Source organism: Streptopelia decaocto, assembly GCF_964273445.1.
Source record: "Streptopelia decaocto genome assembly, chromosome: 4".
Taxonomy (NCBI): domain Eukaryota; kingdom Metazoa; phylum Chordata; class Aves; order Columbiformes; family Columbidae; genus Streptopelia; species Streptopelia decaocto.
In genome coordinates this window covers 22994448-23017165 of record NC_138658.1, presented here as the reverse complement: position 1 = coordinate 23017165, position 22718 = coordinate 22994448, and the positions used below count along the sequence as shown (strand labels likewise).

At 36.1% G+C, this 22718-nt stretch overlaps 1 protein-coding gene across 5 annotated transcripts in view; it reads left to right on the top strand.

Annotated features, from left to right (window-relative positions):
* LRBA (LPS responsive beige-like anchor protein) overlaps positions 1–22718 on the top strand; it is a 411832-nt gene that overhangs the window by 326908 nt on the left and 62206 nt on the right. The window contains exon 48 of one of the 5 annotated variants that reach the window (XM_082050429.1): positions 15199–15336. The exons of the other annotated variants lie outside the window; for them this stretch is intronic. Within the exon in view, the coding sequence (XP_081906555.1) occupies positions 15199–15204 (6 nt within the window). The 3' untranslated portion in view covers positions 15205–15336. Of the gene's footprint in view, positions 1–15198; positions 15337–22718 lie in introns of those variants that run through there. 5 annotated transcript variants of the gene reach the window in all.

The window sequence follows — 22718 nt, the reverse complement described above, 5'->3', positions numbered from 1 at the left end:
TGATCTGATGATGGGCAGGCAGGCAAGAGGATCAGATAAAACAGCCTGGCAAGCTGGGTCTTGCTGTAGTCTGCCAGATGGCCATCTCTGTTATATGTCAGTTTTCTCACTCCCCTAACAAGAGTAAGTTCCAGTGTAGGAGGAAGGTAAGAAATTTATTCCATTGGTATTCCCTGCAGTGAGCCACAGGGTTTCCTAGAAACGGATGCTTCTTTCTTAATCACAAATCTTTGACTGACAGATTCCCCTTTTTCCTGCTCCTTTTATCATGAGGTTTAGGATGTTGTGAGAAGTGAGAGAGTGAGGAAAAAAGACAACCAAAGTAACCTCCAGAATGTATGTTCGCCAGAGGCCAGTTGTGAACTGCAATGAAATGCTACGTATCAGGGTTTTCAACTCCAAAGATCGCTTTCTGCAAAGAAGGTGGTGGCACATGAATAGTGAAAGAGGAGCTTAGTGACAGAAAGCTGTGATACAGGCAGAGAAGCAGAGAATTTCACAAGAAACTAATGCAAAATTACACTGAGGAATCAGTAGAGTGGCCAGGTCTGTTCAGTTATTCTGGGGCTTTTTGCGTTACCATATGTAAATACAAAAATGACAGGGATATGGAAGGGATTGATAAATGAAGACAGCTTTAAAGTCTCCAGTGATTACATGGAGATCCTAATTCAAGAACCCAAAATGAAATCTATTTGATATCTTCCTGAAGTCTTAGGTTCATATATTAGATATGAAGATCATAGTGAGATCTGGTCTCAACAAGAAGATTAACACAGCTCCTCTGGTCTCCACAAAGTATGCTGAAGCATCTTCTTCTTAAAAATGTGCAATTTTTGTAACAAATGAGTATGGGAAATGTAAATGCTGCTATTAATGTTAACAAGGAAATTCTGGACATAAAAAGTGTCATGATGGCATAAAAAGCTGGGATTTTATTCTCAGTAAAAATCTTTATGTAATCTTACCAACAGAATGACTGTTGCAGCCTCTTACGTGTTCTACATTATGTGAAAACACTAGAAGTGATAAACATGTGGTCTTACATAGTTAGAAAATGAAGCCACCCTGCCAAAATGTAGAATTTAATTTGTGGATCCCATGTAGTCTGATTATATCAGTAATAACCTTTTGAATGTATTTACTAGTAAGATTAATGTAGCTTTTTCCATTTTCCTCTAAAATTGTATTTTGGATTTGAAATGTTAGGATCTGTGAAATTAACATTCTTATTTTCAGAAGATGGCTGTATTTCCATAGTACTTCAATATAAAATCATAGTTGCCTTCATTAACTGAAAAGGTCACTGAAATACATGGCATTTTTAATACGGTGTTTGAGAACAGAACTGCCCCTTTCACTTATCTGATCACTTCATGCATGTTAGTTTTCTATCTTTCAAGCAGTGGGGTGTAAGCAAATTTCAGGAATTTTTAATGTTCTTGGAGTAAGCTGTACATTTGTGACCCAAGGATTAGTAGATAGAGGGTAATACCTCTTAATTTGGGGTCATGAATGCTCAGTGGTCATGTGCTGACCTTACAGTCATTACATGTCTGCATTCACATCATTCAGTTGTTTGCTTTGGTAGCTGAAGGGCCTTTGCACAAAGCCAGCAATAGGAAAACATTAAGAAAGTGTATTTTGGTTGTGAATTCTTTTGGAACTATGATTGTACACCATCTACTGCTTTGTGTTTTTAAATGAGCTTAGAAATCAACTGCAGATTGCATGGAGACACATTCATTCACCATGTCAAACAACTGAAGTCGTCCTTTTTTCTCTCTTTGTAGGGCTTATGGAATAAGTTCACAAATATAAAGTACTTTCAAAAACAAAAAATGAAACTAGATCTGTATGCCATTATTCATTTCCCTTTAGCTTATGCCTTTACATGTAGCATCGAACTAAACAGTCGCATGCTGTTATACTTCTGTTGGCTGTATTCAGTCTACAAGATGAACAGGGCTCATATAGTAAGTTACTCAGTAATTTTTTCCTCCATGCTGTTATGTTTATAGCTTCAAACCCTATTTATTGCATAGTTTAAACCCTATTCAGAAAACATCATCCTACATGGCCTTTTCTTTAATATTCACTCTGTAGTATCTGAATTATCCACAAACATTAGTAAGTTTATCTTTACATGACCTTTACGTGATGAGGAAACTGTAGTATTCTTATTTAATAATTGCAAAGTGCATTGCCAAAAAATTGACAAAGATGTTGTATTTCTGAGGATTTTAAAGTAGTCTTTTTTTTAGATACAACATTTCTCATGTCTTGTTCTTAACCAAGGTGAAGTATTCAGTATACTTGCACTTTTTCTGTGATGGGTTAGACATACAAGAAAAGGTACGTAAACATGGCTTGGTGGATTTTCTTCTCCTCTCCCTCTCTCCTCTTCCTCTCTCCTCCTCTCCCTCTCCCCTCCTCTCCCTCTCCCTCTCTCTCTCCCTTTCCCTCTCTACTCCCTCTCCTCTTCAGTAGGTAAGGTTAGTTTGTTTTGATGGAATAAGGTAGAAAAGAATTGGTAACATGTTTTCAGAAATTTCAAGAGAGACCATAAATTTATTTTAGGTGAGAGTGGATGGTTGTTTTGTAGTAGTCTACATAAAGGATTTTGATTTTTACAAGAAAAATCTGGAAATTTATCGCTCTGAATAAGTAATGTGCAATTGAGCAAAGAGGGTATTCTGAGATGCTGTCAGTTACGTGTTTGCTTGTGCAGAAGTATTCTGTAAGGTTCTATCAATAGCCAGAAACACTGCCAGAACCAAGGAACTGAAAAAAAAAAAAAGATAATGAATCTGCCAGGTCCTTCTTGCAAAGGTGAATGTTCCACCAGAAATCACATTACCCAGGAATTCCTCGTCTTTTCAGACTGGCGGTTTTGTTGGGAAAACTCTTCACCTGCAGCAGTTGAGAGGTCAAAACTATTGTAAAAATCCCAAGGTCTCTTTCTGCTGTATAAGAAAAGATCTATGGCAGTGACTTTCCAGCATTTTTTTTCTGGGACCCCATAAAATTTTCCATTGCAGGTGCATTTTCCTGCATAGCAAATTTAAGCCAACTGACAGTAAGCCAAGACTTTCCTTAATTACCCTTTTTGGTCTCCTAGAACTAGTCCATAGACCAAAGGGGTCTGCAAACCATAGGTTGAAAACCACTGATTTAAGTAAGGGGCAATAATTAATTGCTTACGTGTCATTGTTAAAATGAGCATCAATTCAGTCTTCTGATGAACTGTCTTTTTTTGTGACTAGCGATTATGTTTTTGTGGTGGTATAATTGCTAGTCTAATAGAGGTAACTAAGGTTAACAACAGAGATAAGTAAATATCATAGAATTATTTCCTGTCTTTATCCTGTTGAGATAGCAAATATATTAACACATCCCAACAAACCTCCAGATCTATTATGCCCTGAAGGAGGGTATTTGAGCTTTACTATTATAGGACAGATTGTATGCCAGATAAGCCCTAGTAAACATAACTTTCAGGTGATAGTTTTCATAGGAATATCTCATTAAAACTTGTGCAGGGGTTTGGACATGTAAAGAGCTATAGAAGCTCTTATTAACTGTTATAATTCTAAATATTTTACTTGTTGATACCAAATGTGGACCCAAATGACATAGCGGCTTTGGTTGGTTGAAAAATAGTGCTGACTGTAAATTGTGAATGAGCCTGTGGTCTGCAAAAATAGCTATAATAAATTGTAAGGTAGGTGTTGTGCCTGTTCATTTTCCAAACAATTTTTGAGGTGTTTCAGCCCAGAAGCGAGGCCTTTTCTGTTACTGAATAAAAATAAGTTTATCAAATTGGAGAAGAATATGTGGCTACACCTACGTTTGGTAGCTTTACTCCTTTGGCGAATGTTGAATTTGATCTAAAAAGAAAAAAAAGGGCAGAAAAGCAGGTAGATGTGACAAGTAAGTACATCCCTAACTTCAGGTTTTGTACTTAAATATGTGACATGCTGGCAGTGCCACTGGGCATGGGCTAAATGCCAATTTATTTGGGGCACAAACCCCTGGATCTTGCAAGCCATTAGAAGGGCGTTGTGCCATCGTCCCTGGTTCAGCAGACACCATCCCAGGCACTGAGCCACCAGACATCTGCGTAAGAAGGAAACTCAGTTTGATTAGTACAGCACAATAAATAAATTATCTCACAGGTGAATATTTACAGCACTTGCACAGATGCTTGTTTTTACAGAAGGAGTAAGTTCTTATTAGTCTCTAGGAATGAGGTTCAGGTCCCAGGAGAACCGCTGAGCACCCAGCCTTTTGGTGGCAGGTGTGGCCATTTTTAATGCTCCTCTAGACTTTGCAGAGGATAATCAAAACAGTGGTGTCATGTAATTTACTCAAAGGCATTTCATTATTTAGATGGCTGTGGAATGACCAAATCCAACTGGTATGCAGGTGGTGATCTGGTAGTTTTGAAGCAGATGCAGTTTTATAATGCAGGTTTCAGTTCATATAGTGGAATGACTTAAAACAGCTATATTTTTTTTTCCTAGCAAGCTATAAATGAGTCCTTGGTTTGCAGTTGTATTCAATTATTTTAAACCTATTTACAATGTATTCTATTGTAAAGCTCTGACCTTTGATCTCTAGAATGGGTGCATGTCTTTTGTGGGAAGCAGGAAGTCTTGGGGCAAGTGACACTTGCAGTGCAGTTTATTTTACTTAGACTTTGATTCCCGCCCTCCCCCCCTGTTTCTAGAACTGAAGACAAATTTCTGTTTCTATTGGATTATAAACAGGTTCTGGATAGCTTCAGCTGCTGCATAGTGCAGTGATATTTTAATTTGCTGGGTAGACATGTTTACTGTGTACCGTGTAGTTTATGAGTGTTACCATAAATGAGGTAATCTTGCATCTTGGTTTCCATGTGTGAAACATTACATGAGCTAATGCAGCTGCATCACCGCTTGCTGGATTTTAGTAGACTTTATGTGTACATAAAGTTTATACTGAACTGCTTTAAATATTTGTGTTAAAACTAGTAGTGCTGCTTTTTTAATGTGTTTTATATGACACTGATGGATGCTGAATTTCACGAAACAATGTAAGAATGTAGAGTGCATTTCTGCTTTGTAGGCCATTCTTCTCAGTAAGGCAGATTCCAGAGTGAAATAAAATTAATGACAAAATTTTTAATTTATGTTCAGTTAGTGTTTCAGGGACTGGTTCATATTAAGTATACATAGGAACAGTAGCTTCCTAGCATACTGTAGCACTCTTAAAAACATGCACATCCTCTCCAAAATCTGGATTTGGAATTTGAAGTGACACATGTGGGTTGTGAGAGTACAGAAAGTTGATTTCTGCTCAGGAACATGTAAAGATTTTTCTGTAGTTCAGTTTTACCTAACAAAAGCCTTGAATCATCGTGTTTTTTAGAAGTCTGTGATTTTAGCATCTGTGGCTGTATTATTTTTACTTAATTAAAAATATTGCACATTTTCAGTTATGCAGCTAGTTAGGAAGGTGAAAGCTGTAATGCACAGTAAGCTATAAAATATGTCAGCGTATTTTGCTAACTCAAGTATTAACACTTGCATGTAATTTCTTGAGTTGAACTTAATTTATGTTCTTTTTTATAAGTCAGAATAATGGACATCTGTATAAAGCACATTTTAAAAGACACTAAGATTATTTTGTATGATTAAGTACTTAAAAGTACGTACTAAAGAAACAGGTATATATGTATTTTTATAAGCAACTTTAAAAGGGCCTCCTCCTCCTGAGCATGTGTTCTGAAGATCTCCAATGTTATCTCATACTTTTCTCAAAAGAGAGTTGGAAATTATTGTTATAACTTCTTTTTAACATAACATCTAATGGATGTTATGGAAGTTTGTCTTTAAGCACTTACCTGGAAAAAGTAACCAGTTGTTCAGTGAGCAGCAGGATTGCTGAAACCTGGTTTGACTACATATGTGTGTCCTTTGCTTCTTACCCTTCATCCCTTAGCAGTAACTCCAGCTTCTCCCAAAAATTCCTTATGACACTTCCACTTTTGGTGTCTGCCAGGGAAGGGCCAGTGTGCAAATGTTGACTTACTAGACACAACCAAATGGATATTAAGGTTATGTACTGCCTGGCTTTCCTGTGGTGAAGGTATCTGTTTACCCCTCTTGCCTGTGTCTGACATGGATTTTCTGAAAAGCTGTACGAATTGAATTAACTTCGAGACTTTTACCCATCTTTCAAATCTGCTTGAAATAAGCCAGACATTTCTGTGTTACTAAGGGAGGAACAGACAGACAAGGAACTCGGCACCTAAGGCTTATTTCCTTAGAGAACAGCATTAGAAATCAAATCTGAATTCAGTATTTTAAGTTCTTATGATTCCGACATAAGCTGAACTCAGCACAAAAGCTTTAAACCACCAAATCATTCTCATGAGTTTTACAACTGGATTTGTACCAGTACTTGAATCTTCCTTTGTTGCGTTTTGTTTCCTCATTTTTGTTACTTGTATGATGGATATTACCGATATTTCTGTTTGAGTCTAAATAATACATCAGGTTCTTACAATATGTTTGCTCCTTACATATATTAGTCATTATGATGTGTCTAATCAGAGGGACGTGGAGTTATTTTGTGCTGTTGGAAAAAAATGACTGTATGGCATGGCTTAGATTTTGTTTTGCCAAAATCCAAACTTAAAAATTTTCTGAAGAATAAGTCTTTAGGATTTAGTTATGAAAAAGGAGAGACTTACTATACATATACAATTAATGAAGTCCTTTATAACAGAAACAAGTTTTGAATTCTAACTGTTGGTAATATTTCTACTTGATACCCTGTGTGTGCCGAGATCAACATAAGGCTTAATGTAAACTTAGTTGCTTGTTTTCATATTTTTATTAATTATGTGCTTTTTACTATGTGTATTAAACAGTTTGTTTCCCTTGAGTGGTCCAGCAGCTGTAAGGCCTTTGAAAATGTTCATTAGTATACGTCTAGTATACATCTCACTCAATATAATGTGAACCTCCCACTGTTTTATGTAGAAGGATCTTTAGGTTATATAGTGAAGTTAGTCTACAATCCCTTTTTACATGTATTTTCCAGTAAACCCTTTCTTTGAGGTTTTTCCATTTTTAATCTCCAGTAAACCAGGCTTTCTCACTTTAAATTTTGCCATAGTTTGTGGTTTTCCTTAAGATGTTGTGCTTGAAATTGTTAGTTTGTTGGAATGTAAGCTTTTATCATTTATTAGTTTCTGAAGCAATTTTCTAATTCTGTGGATAAAAGATTGAAAATGTGAACTCTGAAGCCTCAAATCTTCCTAGACAAATAAAAAATACACCATATTTTGAGGTCTGAACTTTTTGATAATGATTTTCAGCTCTTAACTCTTTTATAACAGGAAAGGATGAGTTGTGGCTTTTGGGAGCTGGCAGTGTAGCCTCTCTCATTCCTCCTCCTGGTTTGCTGGTCCAAACTTACTGAAGGAGTGAAGGTCACAGTCTCCTCTTCCTCCCCCTCCCCTGCTGCAGAGATCGCAGTTACTGGTCAGGCAGGATTATACCACTTTCTGCTGGATTTACGTGGTTAGGCAGCCACCATCACTTCCTTTCTGTTCCTTGTAATTCTGGAAGGTGCTAGCCTTTGGCTTATTTAAAGGCTTTTTGCTGTGTGCTTTCGTATTGCCCACACAAGTTTTGTGCAGAACTAAATACATTTTGTTGTAATGTTATTGTCTGGTGGCAGTGAAATGACTGGAAAACAAACACTGAAACACAAGGCAGCTGATGAACTTTCTGTCTATAACTGAGTCACAAGTTTTTAAAGGATCTGGTTTCTGCAAGCACCTTTATTTTTTCTTTTGTGCATAGAGTGATACTGATTTTCTTACATGTATCGTCTGCTCAGGACAAATAAGGTAATTGCAGTACTTAAAAAAATTAACACGAATCGATTTAAAGAACCTTTTACATTTTAGTATTTTTATTCTTCCAGTGTTCAGGAAAATATTTTATCATCAACTTACAATTTTGGGCCAGAAACAAACATAGCAATGTCAAATATGAAACCATACAATTTTAACTGTCATCATATCTTGATAATGATTTTTCCCATGTATACACTTTCATTTTTGCAACAAAAAGTTATTATCTTCCAGTGTGTGTACACACGAAGCTGATCATCTTTAAAGTTTTTAGTATTGCCAATAATCATACACTAAAAATTTCTTTTCAGCACACAACAGTAGGCCTTTTCATACATAATTCAAAGGATAAATCAGTAATTATGCACTTAATTGGCTAATAAATCATAGCACATTTCCCTTATTTACTGTAGTGCTGTGCTAAATCTTTATAACATGGCCTCGTGTACTTTTGTATAAAACAAAATGTTTAGTGTGTATACAGTGCCTGAGTGACATAAATATGTAAAGCCTTTCTGTGGCATATACTATGTTATATGAGAAGTTCCTGTGATTACATGCCTAGAGATTTTATGAATGTACATTTTAAAGGAGGTATTGAAGTTTTAGATTTTATGTTGTACTGTGTATATATTTAGCCTGTAAATAACAAGAGGGAGCATGCTCAAGCTGAAATGAATTTACAAAAAAATGTGTAATAGAACTTTTTCAAATATATACATTTGTGATTCTGATCGTTACAGTATCAATTCTCAGATTTTTATGATTCTGTTAATTTTCAAAGTGCCTGTTTAGTTGTGATTTTTTTTTTAAATTGGTGAACTGGGGATTTATTTAAATGCTTTAAAATTTTGGAAGGATTTTAGGTAGCAGAATCTCTGCATATCATTTCTGTTAACAATGCAGGTTATGAAATCTAGGTATTTCCAGTGCTCATTTCCCTATGAGTTGAGCCATGGGATCATTTCATATGTTTGTTCTCATTTACAGGCTGAAATTTTCCAAAAATATTTAATGAATAAAATAACATCAACATTGCCACAATTAAATGTTTAATAAAGGCTGAGTTAGTTACAAAAGAATTAAATGTAGAAGTAGACAAACCTTTTCCTAAGTAATTTCTCGCCTGTGGAAGGGCACTGGTCATTTTATTGTTTGCCTGCATATGAGGGAACTGGGGAGGGTGGTTGTTCCAATAAAGATTGGGATTAACATAACTGATTTATAAGTATTTAAGGCATGAATTACATTAAATCATACAACTAGCAAATTCCGTCATCTCAGTGGCAAAGCCATTATGTAAAGTCACTGAAAGTTTTCCTTAATTATGCTTTCAGGAACAGTTAAGCAGTGTTTTAGGATTCTTCCATATATGTACACATATGCAACCCAAATATATCTGGATTTTTAGTTTTTGTAGGAAGCAGAATACTGAATGTAACATGATGATTCCAGTCCAGCATCCTGAATGCTTTCATCTGTAACGTCAAAATGGTTGTGGATAGTGCAACGCTAACCTTAACCCTAGGGTTATTGTCCAGCTGATTGTAGGCATTAGGACAAGTGGCAAATCCTGACTTTGTCTAAAAGATTTCTAAGTCGAAGGGAATATTTCTGGGTGTGTATTTCCATGTCACCTGATCTCTGGAACAGATTCTCAGTATTGCTATAATAGAAGTGTGCTTTGAGAGAGAAAGGAAAGTTTGGGTTTTTTTTAAATCTAAAACTTTACAATGAAGTATTTTATAAAGCAATTTACAAAATTCTCTAGCTTGTAGTGACAATAGCAAGATTTATATTGATATAGGACAATGTTTCCAAACAGATTTGAGTATGTTTGCATGCATGCCAAGAGAAGCAGTAGAACACGCTCTATTATTACATTTCATTAGAAAAAATCCACCTGCATGGAGGGACCACATAAATGTCCATTACTTTGATGTTTTGTTTAATTATAAAATGTTCACTTGAATTTACTGACATCCTGGGGGGGGGGGAGGGAGAGCGGGGAGGGCAGTGGAATATTTGGAGAATTGAGGGCATTGTAAAAAGAGGGATTAATAAATGGTTGCTAGTGTTACATTAACAAACATTTGAAATATTCTGCATTAAGGTTTATGTATTCAAAGAGCACTACCCTTTCTTCTGTGCAACACCCTGCATTAAATACAGCAATAACTCAACAGGACCAGTTAGAGAAGCTCATTTTACTTTGGATCATTTTGTAGTAAACAAACATGCCCTATCTAATCCTTGTGTGGCAAGAATTCTCTTGTCAGCTTGTCACAGAAATACACTTTTTTCAAATGTGACTCTTTATTTGTGGTCAACCCAGGTATTTCTTGTAACAATAATGAAGTAGAGGATTAGATTAAGGCAAAGTTCTCACCAAGGAGAACTAGCTATTTTTACATTGATAGTCAGAGTTTTCTTAACCATTTATTTCAAACCCCACAGTAGTTGGAGGGCAAACATGTAACTGAATTTGGAATTGAAGATCAAACATTTGATTAAACAAAACGTTAATTTCCTGAATCTTCTGCAACCAAGGTGTAAGGAAAAACAATCTCCCCACATTCAGTTATCACATATATCATAATGGAAACATATGTGGCTTCAGTAGTTTATGAGTTTAGGTCAAAAAAAGAAGATTTCTATTCAGAAATACAGTCTACCACAGTCATAAGTAACCAAGTTGTATAATGCTACTAATGAACAGTTTGATTAATAACTGTTTTCCATTTGCCCACGTTACCAGTCCTGAAACTATTCCATCACTGCCTATTTATTTTCTATGGGCATAATATCATATTGTGTTGTATTTTGTTACAATATGATGGATGAAAACTGTTAAAAGAGTGGGAGTCAATCATTAAGCTACACCTTTTAAGCAAAGATCAGGTCTATTCTTTGATTAACAAGACTGCCGTAACATTTATACATAGTACACTCTTACATTTTTATTATATTTCTGGTTCCTTTTCTTCCCTTGCAAGCTAGAAGTTCTTGGCAAAGCTGAATATACAGAATAAATATAAACCACACTGCAGAGAGAGAGAGAGAGGAGAAAATGATTTAATGCAATAATGATTTTAGCTATACACAAGACATCCCTTTTTTGTCTCGATTTGTTAAATTACCTGACGTCTGCATGTGTAATTTAAACAAAATTTTGTTCTCTAGTCTTTCTTCCTTTTGAGCTATCTTCTCAAGGAGAAGGATGATAAATGGAAACATAAACATAGCATGAGAATGTGAACTAGTTCCCAAACATTTCAGTGGTTTTTATAAACAACTGGTCATTGTTACCTTTTGCTGGATTACAGTTTCCTTTAGAACAACAGTGCTCTTCAGCTGCATTACAAAGTTGATTGTAAATGTTTTCACATAGTTGCTTAAAGGCTTTAATGTTTAAATAATGGTTATATAATTATACATTGTTTAAACAATTAGCTTTTAGGTCTAGCAATAAGCTCACATTTTATACACATGCTACCACAAATGATAATGAAACTGCATTTTAAAGATACAAACTGACCTTAGAGTGAGCAACCACAGTGTAGGGACATCTGTTTCAATTTTAAAAATTCATTTTTAACATGCTCATTTTTATTTTGAACACGAACAGTGATTCCCACCGGTCTCTTGGTCATCCTGTGAACACGGACATGGTCAGAACCTAGTTTGTCTCCTTCTGAACCCCGTTTTCAGCATCCCTAGTGCATTGTGTGCCCTCTTCCCTGCGCTAAGTGCCAACTTGCATCTCGCTGGCCTGAGCAGGCACAAAGGCTTGTCTGAAGCTTGAACTGGAGTGCCTTGGAGGGGTAGGATTAACCTCATAGCATGTTAGCTGTCCCCTAAGACATTCTGGCAGCAGTTGATTTATATTTTGAAACAATCGAAATAACAACAATTGACACAATAAATTAAGATTCTGCTTGGTGTTTTGAAAAGTCTCCTAATATTTTATGTGCACTGTTTTTCCTTACATAGTGATTTGATAGCCTTTTTAAAATAACATAGAACTGCTTTTTTAGTCTTCTTGAACTGCATTCATACAGTTATTAAATTAGGAATTTTTTAGATGTATAGTAGTTTAATACAGTAGCAGAAAGTCTGACAAAAAAAAAATCACTCTTTAAAAGTTAAATACATTTTATCTGTTTTATAGGAGCCCTAAACATTCTGTGTGATTTCAGAAATCGTATTTTATACCCATAGCACATTTTAATTTTAGATACTGTACTTCTTTAATGACTTTCTAATTTATACAATTTTCGTTTCTTTGTCAAAACATTTAATTATATCATGTCTTGAAGGTGTAAAGCTGTCAAATAAATCAGAGGCTCAGTATAAACATTTGGTGAATTGCTTTTGCTACCATACTGTAGTTGTTACTGGGCAGTTAGTGGAACTTTTTTTAAACCATTTACTCAGCAGGTACAGGACAACAGTGGTACAATGAATTGCTGATTGCTTGTAAAACAGCAGGTAGTAATGCCCTCACTCTTTGTAATTCTGCTTTGTAAAATAAAGTGGCAGGATAGCGTGGCAGAGAAAGTGAATGTGCAGCGAATATGTTTCCTGCCCAAGAGCTGCTGGAGATTGCCAATCCCATTTCCAAAAAAAAAAAAAAAAAAAAGAGAAGGTAAAATTGTTGCCATTTTCCATAGCACAAAAATTTAAGTTCCCACTGCTAAAGGTGACAAACCATGTTCACGCTTTAAAAAGCTGGCAACATGGGCAAGAAATGTAGAAAATGCATATACTAGATTTCTTTATGAAGGCCTTAATATTTATATTTTTAAAAAAACAGCAAAACAACAAACCAACAACTTGCAAGCATCTTTAAAATATTTAAACTTCTTATGAAAAGAGAAATGTCTTCTAAGGCGTATTTTTAACCAATATTTTGTTCTCCTGTTATTACAAACTACAGGCTCCCCAACGTGGGGTTTGGATGAAGTAAATTAGTTCTACTTTGAAGCTTTTCTTTTCTCCCCCTTTCAAAGTGAATGGGGAGGCCCTTGAATGAAAGCTGCTTTTCATTAGTGCCCCCACATACCTATTTGAAAGGAAGAGCTCTTTTAGCACATACAAACACTGGAGTAAAGGAAAGCTTCCTTTTTCTACCAGAAGACCATCGGCTAAACAGCTCCTCGCTTCTCTTTCCAGTCAGGTGGTTTCCAATCAGAGTTAATTACTCCAGTCATTTATTCTAATCACCCTCTTCGTATGGCCAGCAGTACTCTGTCACGGGGTGGCATCGTTTGAAGCCAGTTAGGTTTGAAAGCCACTGCAGGGTACTTGAGGCTCATTAGCGAGGCCTCTCCATGCCTGGCTCTGGATCTGCTCCCTGATTAACTCCCCGTGCCCCACCGCCGCCCCCTCCCCTCCTCCAGCCCAAATTAACTCTTGCCTCGCTGCTTGCCTTTTGCTTGCGCCGGGACAGACGCGTCTGGCTGCGCCTTCATTCAAAACAGAGCAAGCTCCTAGTCGCAAACGCACATGAATCGCGCCGTTCTGGCGAAACGCAAGTGCGTTTTCCCGCTGTGCAGAAATGGCGTTTTTTCTTTTTTTCTTTTTTTTTTTTTTTCCTTGCAAAGAACGAGTGGCTGCGGCAGTGATTTGTTTGTTTGTTTTGTTTTGTTAGGGTTTTTTGTTTTTGTTTGTTTTTGTGGGGTTTTTTTTCCTTGCAAAGAACGAGTGGCTGCGGCAGTGATTTTTTTGTTGGTTTGTTTTGTTTTGTTACGGTTTTTGGGGTTTTGTTTTGTTTTGTTTTTTGTTTTGTTTTTTGTTTTTTTTTGTTTTGTTTTGTTTTTTTTCTTGCAAAGAACGAGTGGCTGCGGCAGTGATTTTCTGCAGCACTGTCCCGGCCGTCGGGCGGGGAAGCTCCGTCGGCGGCCCGGCCCCGACTCCCGCCGCGCCGCATCGCATCGCCGCCCGGGGCTGTCGGCCCTGGGTGGGGGCTGGTCCTGTCCCCTCCCAAATGAGTCCCTGGCCTGTAGCTCGGAATCCGGCCGGTTACAAGCTTGATGTGGCGTTCCCTCGCCCCCCCATGCTGAAAAAAGATTTCTTTGCTATTAGGCAGAGACCTGGCATTAAAAATCAAAACAAAAACCCTAGAAAATTGAAAATACAGGCTTACCAGACTGTCTAAAAACGGTATTGATTTCTCTTATGTTCTGCAGATAGCAACTTCAGACTTAGGTTGTAGAAGTTGGAGCAGGTATCTAGTGCTCTATTGTGTGGTTGTGATGGTGAGGAACCACCTGGACCTTCAGCGTTCCTGGCTAAGATCAGGCTGTTGTGGCTCTGAACAACCATGACTTTGAGACAAGGACTTGGTAGTATCCTTGTGCTTATCTTACTCTGAATAAAAACACTTGCATGCCACAGGCATTGGATTTTAATAAATTATCTGTTGGTGTTACCCTTGGTCAGAGTAGGTAGTTTTATTAGAACTTTAGTTGAATAAAACCTTGCAATTTCATTGTTGCTACTTAAAAACTTTGTGTAACATTGTGTTGGTTTTTATAATTTTTTTTGTATTTTTTAGAACTTGTTCTTATAGTGGCAAATAATGTTCTAGATTGGTTGCTTGCTTCTTTATCCTCTCAAGAGCAAGAGCTGTCTCTGAGAGTTTAGCCTCTGAACTAAATGATAATTTGGAAGATGAGAGTTGAATACTGTTTTATTGCAGTATGTTTTAATTTTATTTCTAAATTATGGGTGGTTTAGGCCATTGTCTATGTAGAAAAAGATATCTTATTGATACAATGGAAAATTCTAGGTTTTCTAGCATCTTATTTAGCATATAACTGGAAAAAATAATTAATTGAAATGTTACTAAATCACCATATGGTTTTTTAGCATATAACCTCTATATGTTAATAGTATTCATCTCCTACACCCTCCCCACTAACACGGTTCATGGCAGAGTAATATAAAGGTTATGAAAAGTTTGCTCTCAACTGGCTACAGAATGTCTGTTGCACTTGGAGGTGTTTATGCCTTGATTTCCTGAGCATGCTTAATATACTCAATATATACTTGCTGTGTACAGCTGTCACAGTGGAAATTTGAAGCAGTTTAGGTGAAATAAGGGAATAAAATCTAGAACAAATTAAACTAGCTACAAGAAGGCACTATGAGAAAAACTAGTTGAAACTCAACATGTGATGTGTGGTGAAATAAGAATAAAAGAGATTTCACGTTTTCTAAGGATGGACATTTTAAGAAATAATTTACAAATATGATCCGTTTTCATTTTTTTTTCTTTCAAGCATTGAACCTGACTCCTAAGAGCTCTTTGTTCTTTTACAAACTCCAGCACTAGGCAAACTGCTCCCACAGAGTGTGAGACAGCCCAGGGGATCCACTGGGATGGGGTAAGACAAACAGTCAAGGCAGGGGCAGCATCTTCCTTAATCAGAAGATTGTAAGTGCTTGTCCTGAGGTATTTGATAGAAGGTGAGCCACCCTGGAGCTTGCTTAGCAAGCATGCCAGAACAATATGTTAAATGAGAAGCTGCTGTGTTCGGGCAAGTTTGCAAAGAGCATTTCTTTTTCCAAGGAGCATCTTCCACAATCTTTTTTTCTTTTCTTCTTAAATGCCAAACTTGGAAGCTGATAGTGGCCTTGATGCACAAATTCTCCCTTTCTCTGTCATTGTTAAAGTCAAATAATGATTATCCCTTGTCATTCCAGTTACATAACAACTTAAGGAGTCTGCTGTCCTTGCCAAACATACCTTGTATTGTCATCCTAAGCAATGACTCAGAGCATCTTTATAAAAGATCAGGACTTCATTGTTCATAATCATCGCAAGGAATCAAATCCTGTGCTTATCTATGTGTATTTGCCCCACAGTGGGTTACACATTTATGCCATGTGATGATATAGTGCTGTTTCCTATTTTTGTAACTGTTTGATTTATTCAGATACGATACCCTAATAGCCTTTGTAAATCTTGCATTCTCTTCTCCAAAAGCTCTTGAACACTTCCTATTCTGTGAATTAGCAGACAAGTCCAATAACAAGATTAAAATTACTTGTCTGCCTGACTTGCATCTAAACCGTGGTTTAAATTTTAAATTCCTTGACCTTTTATCATGCCATTTCCTAAACAATTTTTTTCTGTAACATTTTTCCCCTTGAACTGGCTTCAAAGACAAACTAGATAGTCTCTACAACTCTTCTGAGATATTTGCTTGTGCTATTTGCAGTGATTTGCAGACCATGTGTTTGCAGCCATTTCTGTCTCCTCTTACATGCGTACTAATACTTGTTGATCATCACAGTTGTTGTGAATTGCATATACAACTGACACATCAAAGCACAGCATAAATGCTGCAAGCTGTTGAAACAGTGCAAAAATAAAGCAACAGGCAACTTTTGGGGATTACAGAATAAATCAGAAAGAAGAAATGTATGAGCAGATTTAAATGTAGAGTATGTTAAAAAAATCACTAGTTTCTCCCAGTTTGAAATGTATTGTGCTGTCATTAACCAGACAGTATGTATAGGCTTAAATTTAAATTTGAGGATTAAATGGAATGGAAATCTATAGTACCCAGCCTAATACTTAACATGAAAGCTGTTTGTAGTGTTGTCTGTGTTCAAATAAACCTTTCTTGCATTTTGATCATGCAAGTTCAGTTCATGTTTCAGACATTTTCTAAAACTTCATAACCTTCACTGTGTTCACTACATTTCACCATACGTTCCATTACAATTATGCTAGCTATGTATTCATTTACTAATAACTAAGCTAAAACCCCACCACTGGGTAAGTGTTCTCCAGTCTTCAGGTGATCTCCACTTTTCTGAATTTCAGAGTTTGGCCTGTTTCCAGCTTCAGTGAAAAAGCTTGTTCAACCTCAAAGGCGAGCAAATTTTACATGCTTTCAAGTTTTGTAGTGTGTATTTTGCACCTCTCTCTTAATGTGAAAGAATCTGTAACATTAAAAGGTGAATCACTGTTTACCATGACAAATGCCCTTTTGGAAGTGTGTAGGACTTTGACCTTTCAGTTTGTCTTTGGCTCATACTTGATATTTGGAAGCAACTGTGATCATGTTGACAAGGGTCAAGGAGATGCCATGGAGAAGTCCCTTGGTTAGCAGTATGCAAGTTAGCTTCAGTGTTAGAAGCAGTAAGCTGTGTTAACCGTCTGAGAGGAAAGACATGTTCAGCAGCATGGAATGCTAACATGATTGCATGGCCTCACTGCCAGCTCCATCAGTACATGGCACTGCGTTGTGAAATGCAGTCATATCTTGTGGGATTTTGCTGTTTGTTTGTTTGGGTTTTTTTTAATACAAAACTTCATTTAAACTAATTTGACTGGGCCAACTGTCAGCTGTGTGGTTAACTGCCTGTGCTTCCATGCGTAATAGGTTCCAGATTCAGGCTGTCAGTCTTCATGCAAACAAGTGCTGGAGGAACTGGGAAAAGAATTGCTGAACTTCAGGGAGGAGGGAGCTTCCTGCCTCCTTTTGATGCTATGTAGGAGGATTTTCAAAGGGGATTTTCCTTCATTGTCTTGGCCTCCTGATATTACTGATTCTTCTGGAGGAGAGAATTCTCCAACAACATAGCAGACATTTTTAAATGTGGACAAAAAAACACAGGGGCGGGGTGGGGGAAGGTGGAAATGGTGGAGAAATCAGCAACACCTCCTGGTGTTGTAAATTCTTCCTTTTAGCCATGTTTGTATTAATAAATGCTTATAGTCTAACCAGTTGTGGTTATATTTTCTGTGGGTCTCTGGGGAAGGACAAGTGGAGGCCATATGCACCAGTATTATAATAGTTATAAATAATGATAGCCATTTGTGTGATTACACAACTGTAATTAATTATGGCTCTTATATATATTATTTTTCATGTAGGGCAATTTCATAAAGACCTCCTGATCATTTTTTGTTCCTATCACAATTCTTCTGTCTCTTTTCTATCTGTGGCTGAGAAGAAATCAGACAAATTAGGAAGGGGCCATTCTTAGGATGCCTTTTGAAAAGCATCTGTATGTTTATGGGAGCCAGTTGGCTGAGACAGGTTTTGCCTACTCTTTTTTTCAATTAGGAAGGTAGCGTGGTCACAGCCATGCCTGGTGGAATATGTGAACAAGTGAGGTAAGCCAACATGTGAATTTATAGTTGATTAACTGTTGAGTACCAGTGTCCACGCTCAATAGAAAGGATATACCAATTACATGCACTGTATGCAAATCAGCCTTTATTCAGCAGTGCAACATTGTAACTACACTGCTTTGGGACCCACCTTGGCTTTATTTAACCTGGTTTCAGTTTCTCTGCACTATGATGTTGTCCATGGAAGTTTGTGTTTAAAGTCTAGCTCTCCAAATGTTCCAACAGCCGTATACTTGTGTCGTCTTCTAATGCGTAACTTTGGAGTTCCTGCAAGGCAGGATGCTCTACTTCCCCTTTCCGAGTTGTTCTACTATGAAGTCTGTGGAATTGCTCACATGAGTGAAGATAAACATCTGTGTAAATGTTTTCACTTTTGGCTCCTAAGGTAGATGTCTAAACTTTGAAACTTAACAATAAAAATGCAACATTTGCTCTGTTTATCTATGTACCGTTCATAGTAAATTGTAGCAGTTTTGCTTTAAAAATATTGCTCTTAAATTTGCAGATTATCGTGGATATACTAAGAAATATTTTTTAAGGGTAATCACTGTCCTTTGTCGAAAGAGTAGCCAAGAATGGCCCAAGGCGAGTTTTCATATTCACCTCACTTTTTCATGGACATTTCAGTTGAGTTTAAACCCAAATTTCAAAGGAAATGTAGCTTTCACTTTATAAAATACATAACAGCTGTCTGATCTGTCCATTTAAACTACAAAATAACAGTTGGAGACTGAATAGAGAAATCGCCAAAAGATGCAAAAGTGCTTGAGATTTTTAGCTAAACATGCTGCTAATTAGCTCTTCTTTTGGTAATAGTTACATAAATTCAGGTCGGAGTTTGAGTCATTAGGTTGCAAAACGTTTTTCTTTGTTTATGTGCTGCTTATGCAGAGTATAGCTTCCCACAAAAATCTGTTTCATTAAGTTACACTATTACACAAATTTTCTCTTTCATCATTACTTAGTACTTTATTGTTAAATACGGAGAATAAGAAGGAGCAGAAGAAGGGGAGTTTATCTTTCAGAGATTTCCTATGTGTGAGCTCCTTCTCAGGTTGTCAATATCCTTTGCTCTATAAGATCAGCCTTCTTGTGAAAAATATCTCAGTTAAATCTTTTTACTAAGATTATATAATTCATAGTTATTTTTCTATTTTATCCTGCTATTGGTAATCAAGTAGAGAAATAAAATGCTAACTTTGGTTATAACAGTAATGAAGAATACACTGGCAGTGCACTTCTGGGCAGGAGTTTAAAATAAAGGAAACGTGCGTACAAAAGAAAAAAAAAAGGAAAAATGAGAGTTCTTTTAACTTAAGCTGTAAAGTAATTGCTTGCTTTCTGAAGTATTTCATGTTCAAAACAAGTTGCAAAATACAGTAAATTAAACTATGCACATTTGCTCTAGCAATCTGCTTGGAAGAGTTATTTAGCAAGTTAGAAACCACCAATTACGTAAATAGTTTTGGTGTCTGTTTCATGCTTTTGAAATTTATATTACCTCATCGAGAACTTGGAGGTTTTTTTCCGTAGTACATCTGCTGTCCTCTTCCTCCTTCTCCTGATATCTTCAAAGCAGGCTTGAATTCAGTATCTTTCTAATAGCTTTATATATATATATATTTTTTTTTTTTTTCCAGATGTCTACCTATTTGACCAAATAGTGTTGCTAGTAAAAGGGTGTTTGCTAATTTACTTCTAAGTACTAGTGATTACTGAGCAAACTCAAAAGATAAAGCCAGCACTTCAAGAGTTAATATGTTATTAGGAGGACAGGAAATCTGGCAACTATTGCAGAAACTAGACCTAATGGTGCACACAAACAATTTGTCAGTCTTGGTAAATGTGAATAGCTTTCCCCAAAGTGGCTGCTTTTGCTTTGTTTGAACAGCCTAAACTTTTCCTTTTTGGACTTTAAATCTTAGAAGTGAAATGTGATCCACATATTGAATCAAAATCATTTAATTCAAAACATATTTTGATTGGAACAAAGTTGACATGGAAAGAAACTCTAGAATAAAAAAAGTTGAAAGGACTTTCTATCATATATTTAGCAGGAAAATTTGAAACAGTTCTAATTAGGCTGAAAAACCCAGCCTTCTTCATTGTAACATACAAAGGTCATATATCAATGTTAGGGCAGCATTACGAACTAGTGTCTGAAAGCCTACACATGCAAGCATAATTCTAGTTATTTGGTTTTGTAGGGTATGGGTTTTATTTAAAAGTACATGCACACGCATACTTCCAAGCCAGAACATGTGCTTAAAGTAGTTACCTGGTACTGCAGTTATGCTGGTGCTTTGGTGTGTTCAAGAAGAATATTTTTCACATCAAAATTGTATTTGTGGTAAAAATGTGTAAAAAACTAATTCATGCTTTTCTGTTCATAAATAAATGTTTTTCAAATGGAACAGAAGAGACTCAATTATTTTAAGTGCTTCAAAGGAAATTCAACACTTGAAAAAGGAATTAAAATATTTAGCCCATTAAAGGTAATAGGCAATTATTTGTACTTGAGAATTGTAACTTCTTACTTGCTGATGTAGTATATTCCTGGCTATTTTTTTTTAATTGGGTGAATAGGAAAGATTATTCATGTATGAGAAACAGACACAAATCTTGATTCCAAGGGTATAATATTGTTTGGGGAAAATGCATAATAATAAATGGTTAGAGCATTTATACTGGAAAAAAAGGAAGAATCTTTTCTAACCTGCTAGTTTTATGTTTTTGTTGTTCCAGCTGTGTTTTACTGAATCATTTGTATCAGTGTGTGACTGGTAGTCTTCAGTTGCTAGCAGGAAATTATTCTTTGTTCATTCATTTCAGAAAACAGGGCAGAAAAAGATACACATAAAATAATGAATTTCAGAGTTGTGCTTGAAGTAGTTTTGATTGCACATATTTAGTGACATCAGAATGTGCATTTGAAAAATATTTATGAATAAATGAAAATTCCCTTGTATGATCAAAGCTTCACTTTGTTGATGTGTCTGAAGCGTTTCTACCTTGGGAATGGAGAAATTGAAGTTACTAATAGGTGTTTGTGTTTGACATCTGTATACTGTACTTTTTAGCATATCTCAAGTGTTTTAGTCTCTGCCTAATAGATCTCATTAAAGAAACAGATATCTGCCCCAAGACAGTTTGTCAAAGTTAATATGAGTCCCTGTGGACAGAATTGACAATTTGTGTGTGGCTTCATGTGACGGTCTTTTCACGGTCTTGTTTGATCCTTAACAATTGGGCATTAGTCACTGATTTATTTTACAATAACTCAATAGGATTGAATATTACTGTATTATGCTGGCCATTTCAGAGGATTTTCTTGTTTTGCACATTTTCCTCGGAGCACACAGTAAATGATGTACCGGGTCTGCTGTGGTGGGAGTGGTAACAATTGATTGGTTTGCTTTAAGAGCAGCATGGGAAGGATGTTAGTATCCCATTGCTGCATGCCGTATTTAACTTGAGCCTTAATGAGCACTGACTGTACTAGACACTTAAGTATCCTTGGTTTAGTTTTGCAAGAGGTAAATGTTAACAGTAACTTTTAAAAAAAAAAAAAAATCCTTTTAAAAATGGGCTAATTGTGCAAATTGGAACTATTCTACTTCTCAGATTTCTTTTTTATTTATTTATTATTTTTTTTTTTTTTTAAGTCAGTGCCCCTACTTAGATAGTATATACCAGCGCGGCTGTAAAGTGCATCACACACACACACTGGAACACTGTGTTGTTTTCCTTGAAAATCTTTATTTTTTAATCACTATTCAGTCTGTTAACTGTTGTTCCTCCGTCAATGGTGGCATAGCGTAAGCAACCAACCAAGAGCTTAACTGTGAACCTGGAATGACAGGCAGGCTTATTTATCATTTGAATTTGTGTGCTATGTTTGGTCTGTCCTTCAGTGTTCTGAGTATTGATGCCGACCGTAGTCATTTTTTGTTTAGCCCTTGTGTTTGTGGTTTAGCAAATAAGAGAGAAGATTTAAAATGGTCTGATGTGGGAAAAAAATAAAATAATCTACTTTTGAATCTATATAAATTACTAATATAAGATAATTATAATATTAAAAAAGAGAAGTGAATTCAGGATGACTCCCAACCAGCAAAGAGTGTTTCAGTTTTGCTTTTTTAACAAAAAGTCACATGTATATATCTGTTAATCTGAGGAGGCTGCAGAGTGATATTCCATAATTATTAATGTCCAAGTGTTTTATGAGGATAATATGACCCATTACAAATCTAGCTTTTGAAGAAAAGGAAAATATGAACAACTGCTACATGTACAACCATGTATGTATTTAAAAGCTCACAAGTCCTTAATGCTATTTTTCCTGACATTAAATAGTTATAGTGATAACAGTAAGTATATTCTAGGATTAAATATTTTTTAGCAGGATAGCAAGAAAATTAATTCCTATCATTGTCATTTCCTGAGCCCGGTAGAATTTTATGGCTGCACGTTGTAGTATTATGGACACTCAGGAGACTCCTGACTGGTTTTATCTTATTAAACAATTTTGAAATCATTAATTTTTAATTGGCCTGCTTGTGGTTTTTTATAGTTTTAATTGTGTGTCTGTGTCTAAATGTTGGAGGTTTTTTAATTTAAAAAAAAAGGCAAAAAGTAATCAAGAAAAAA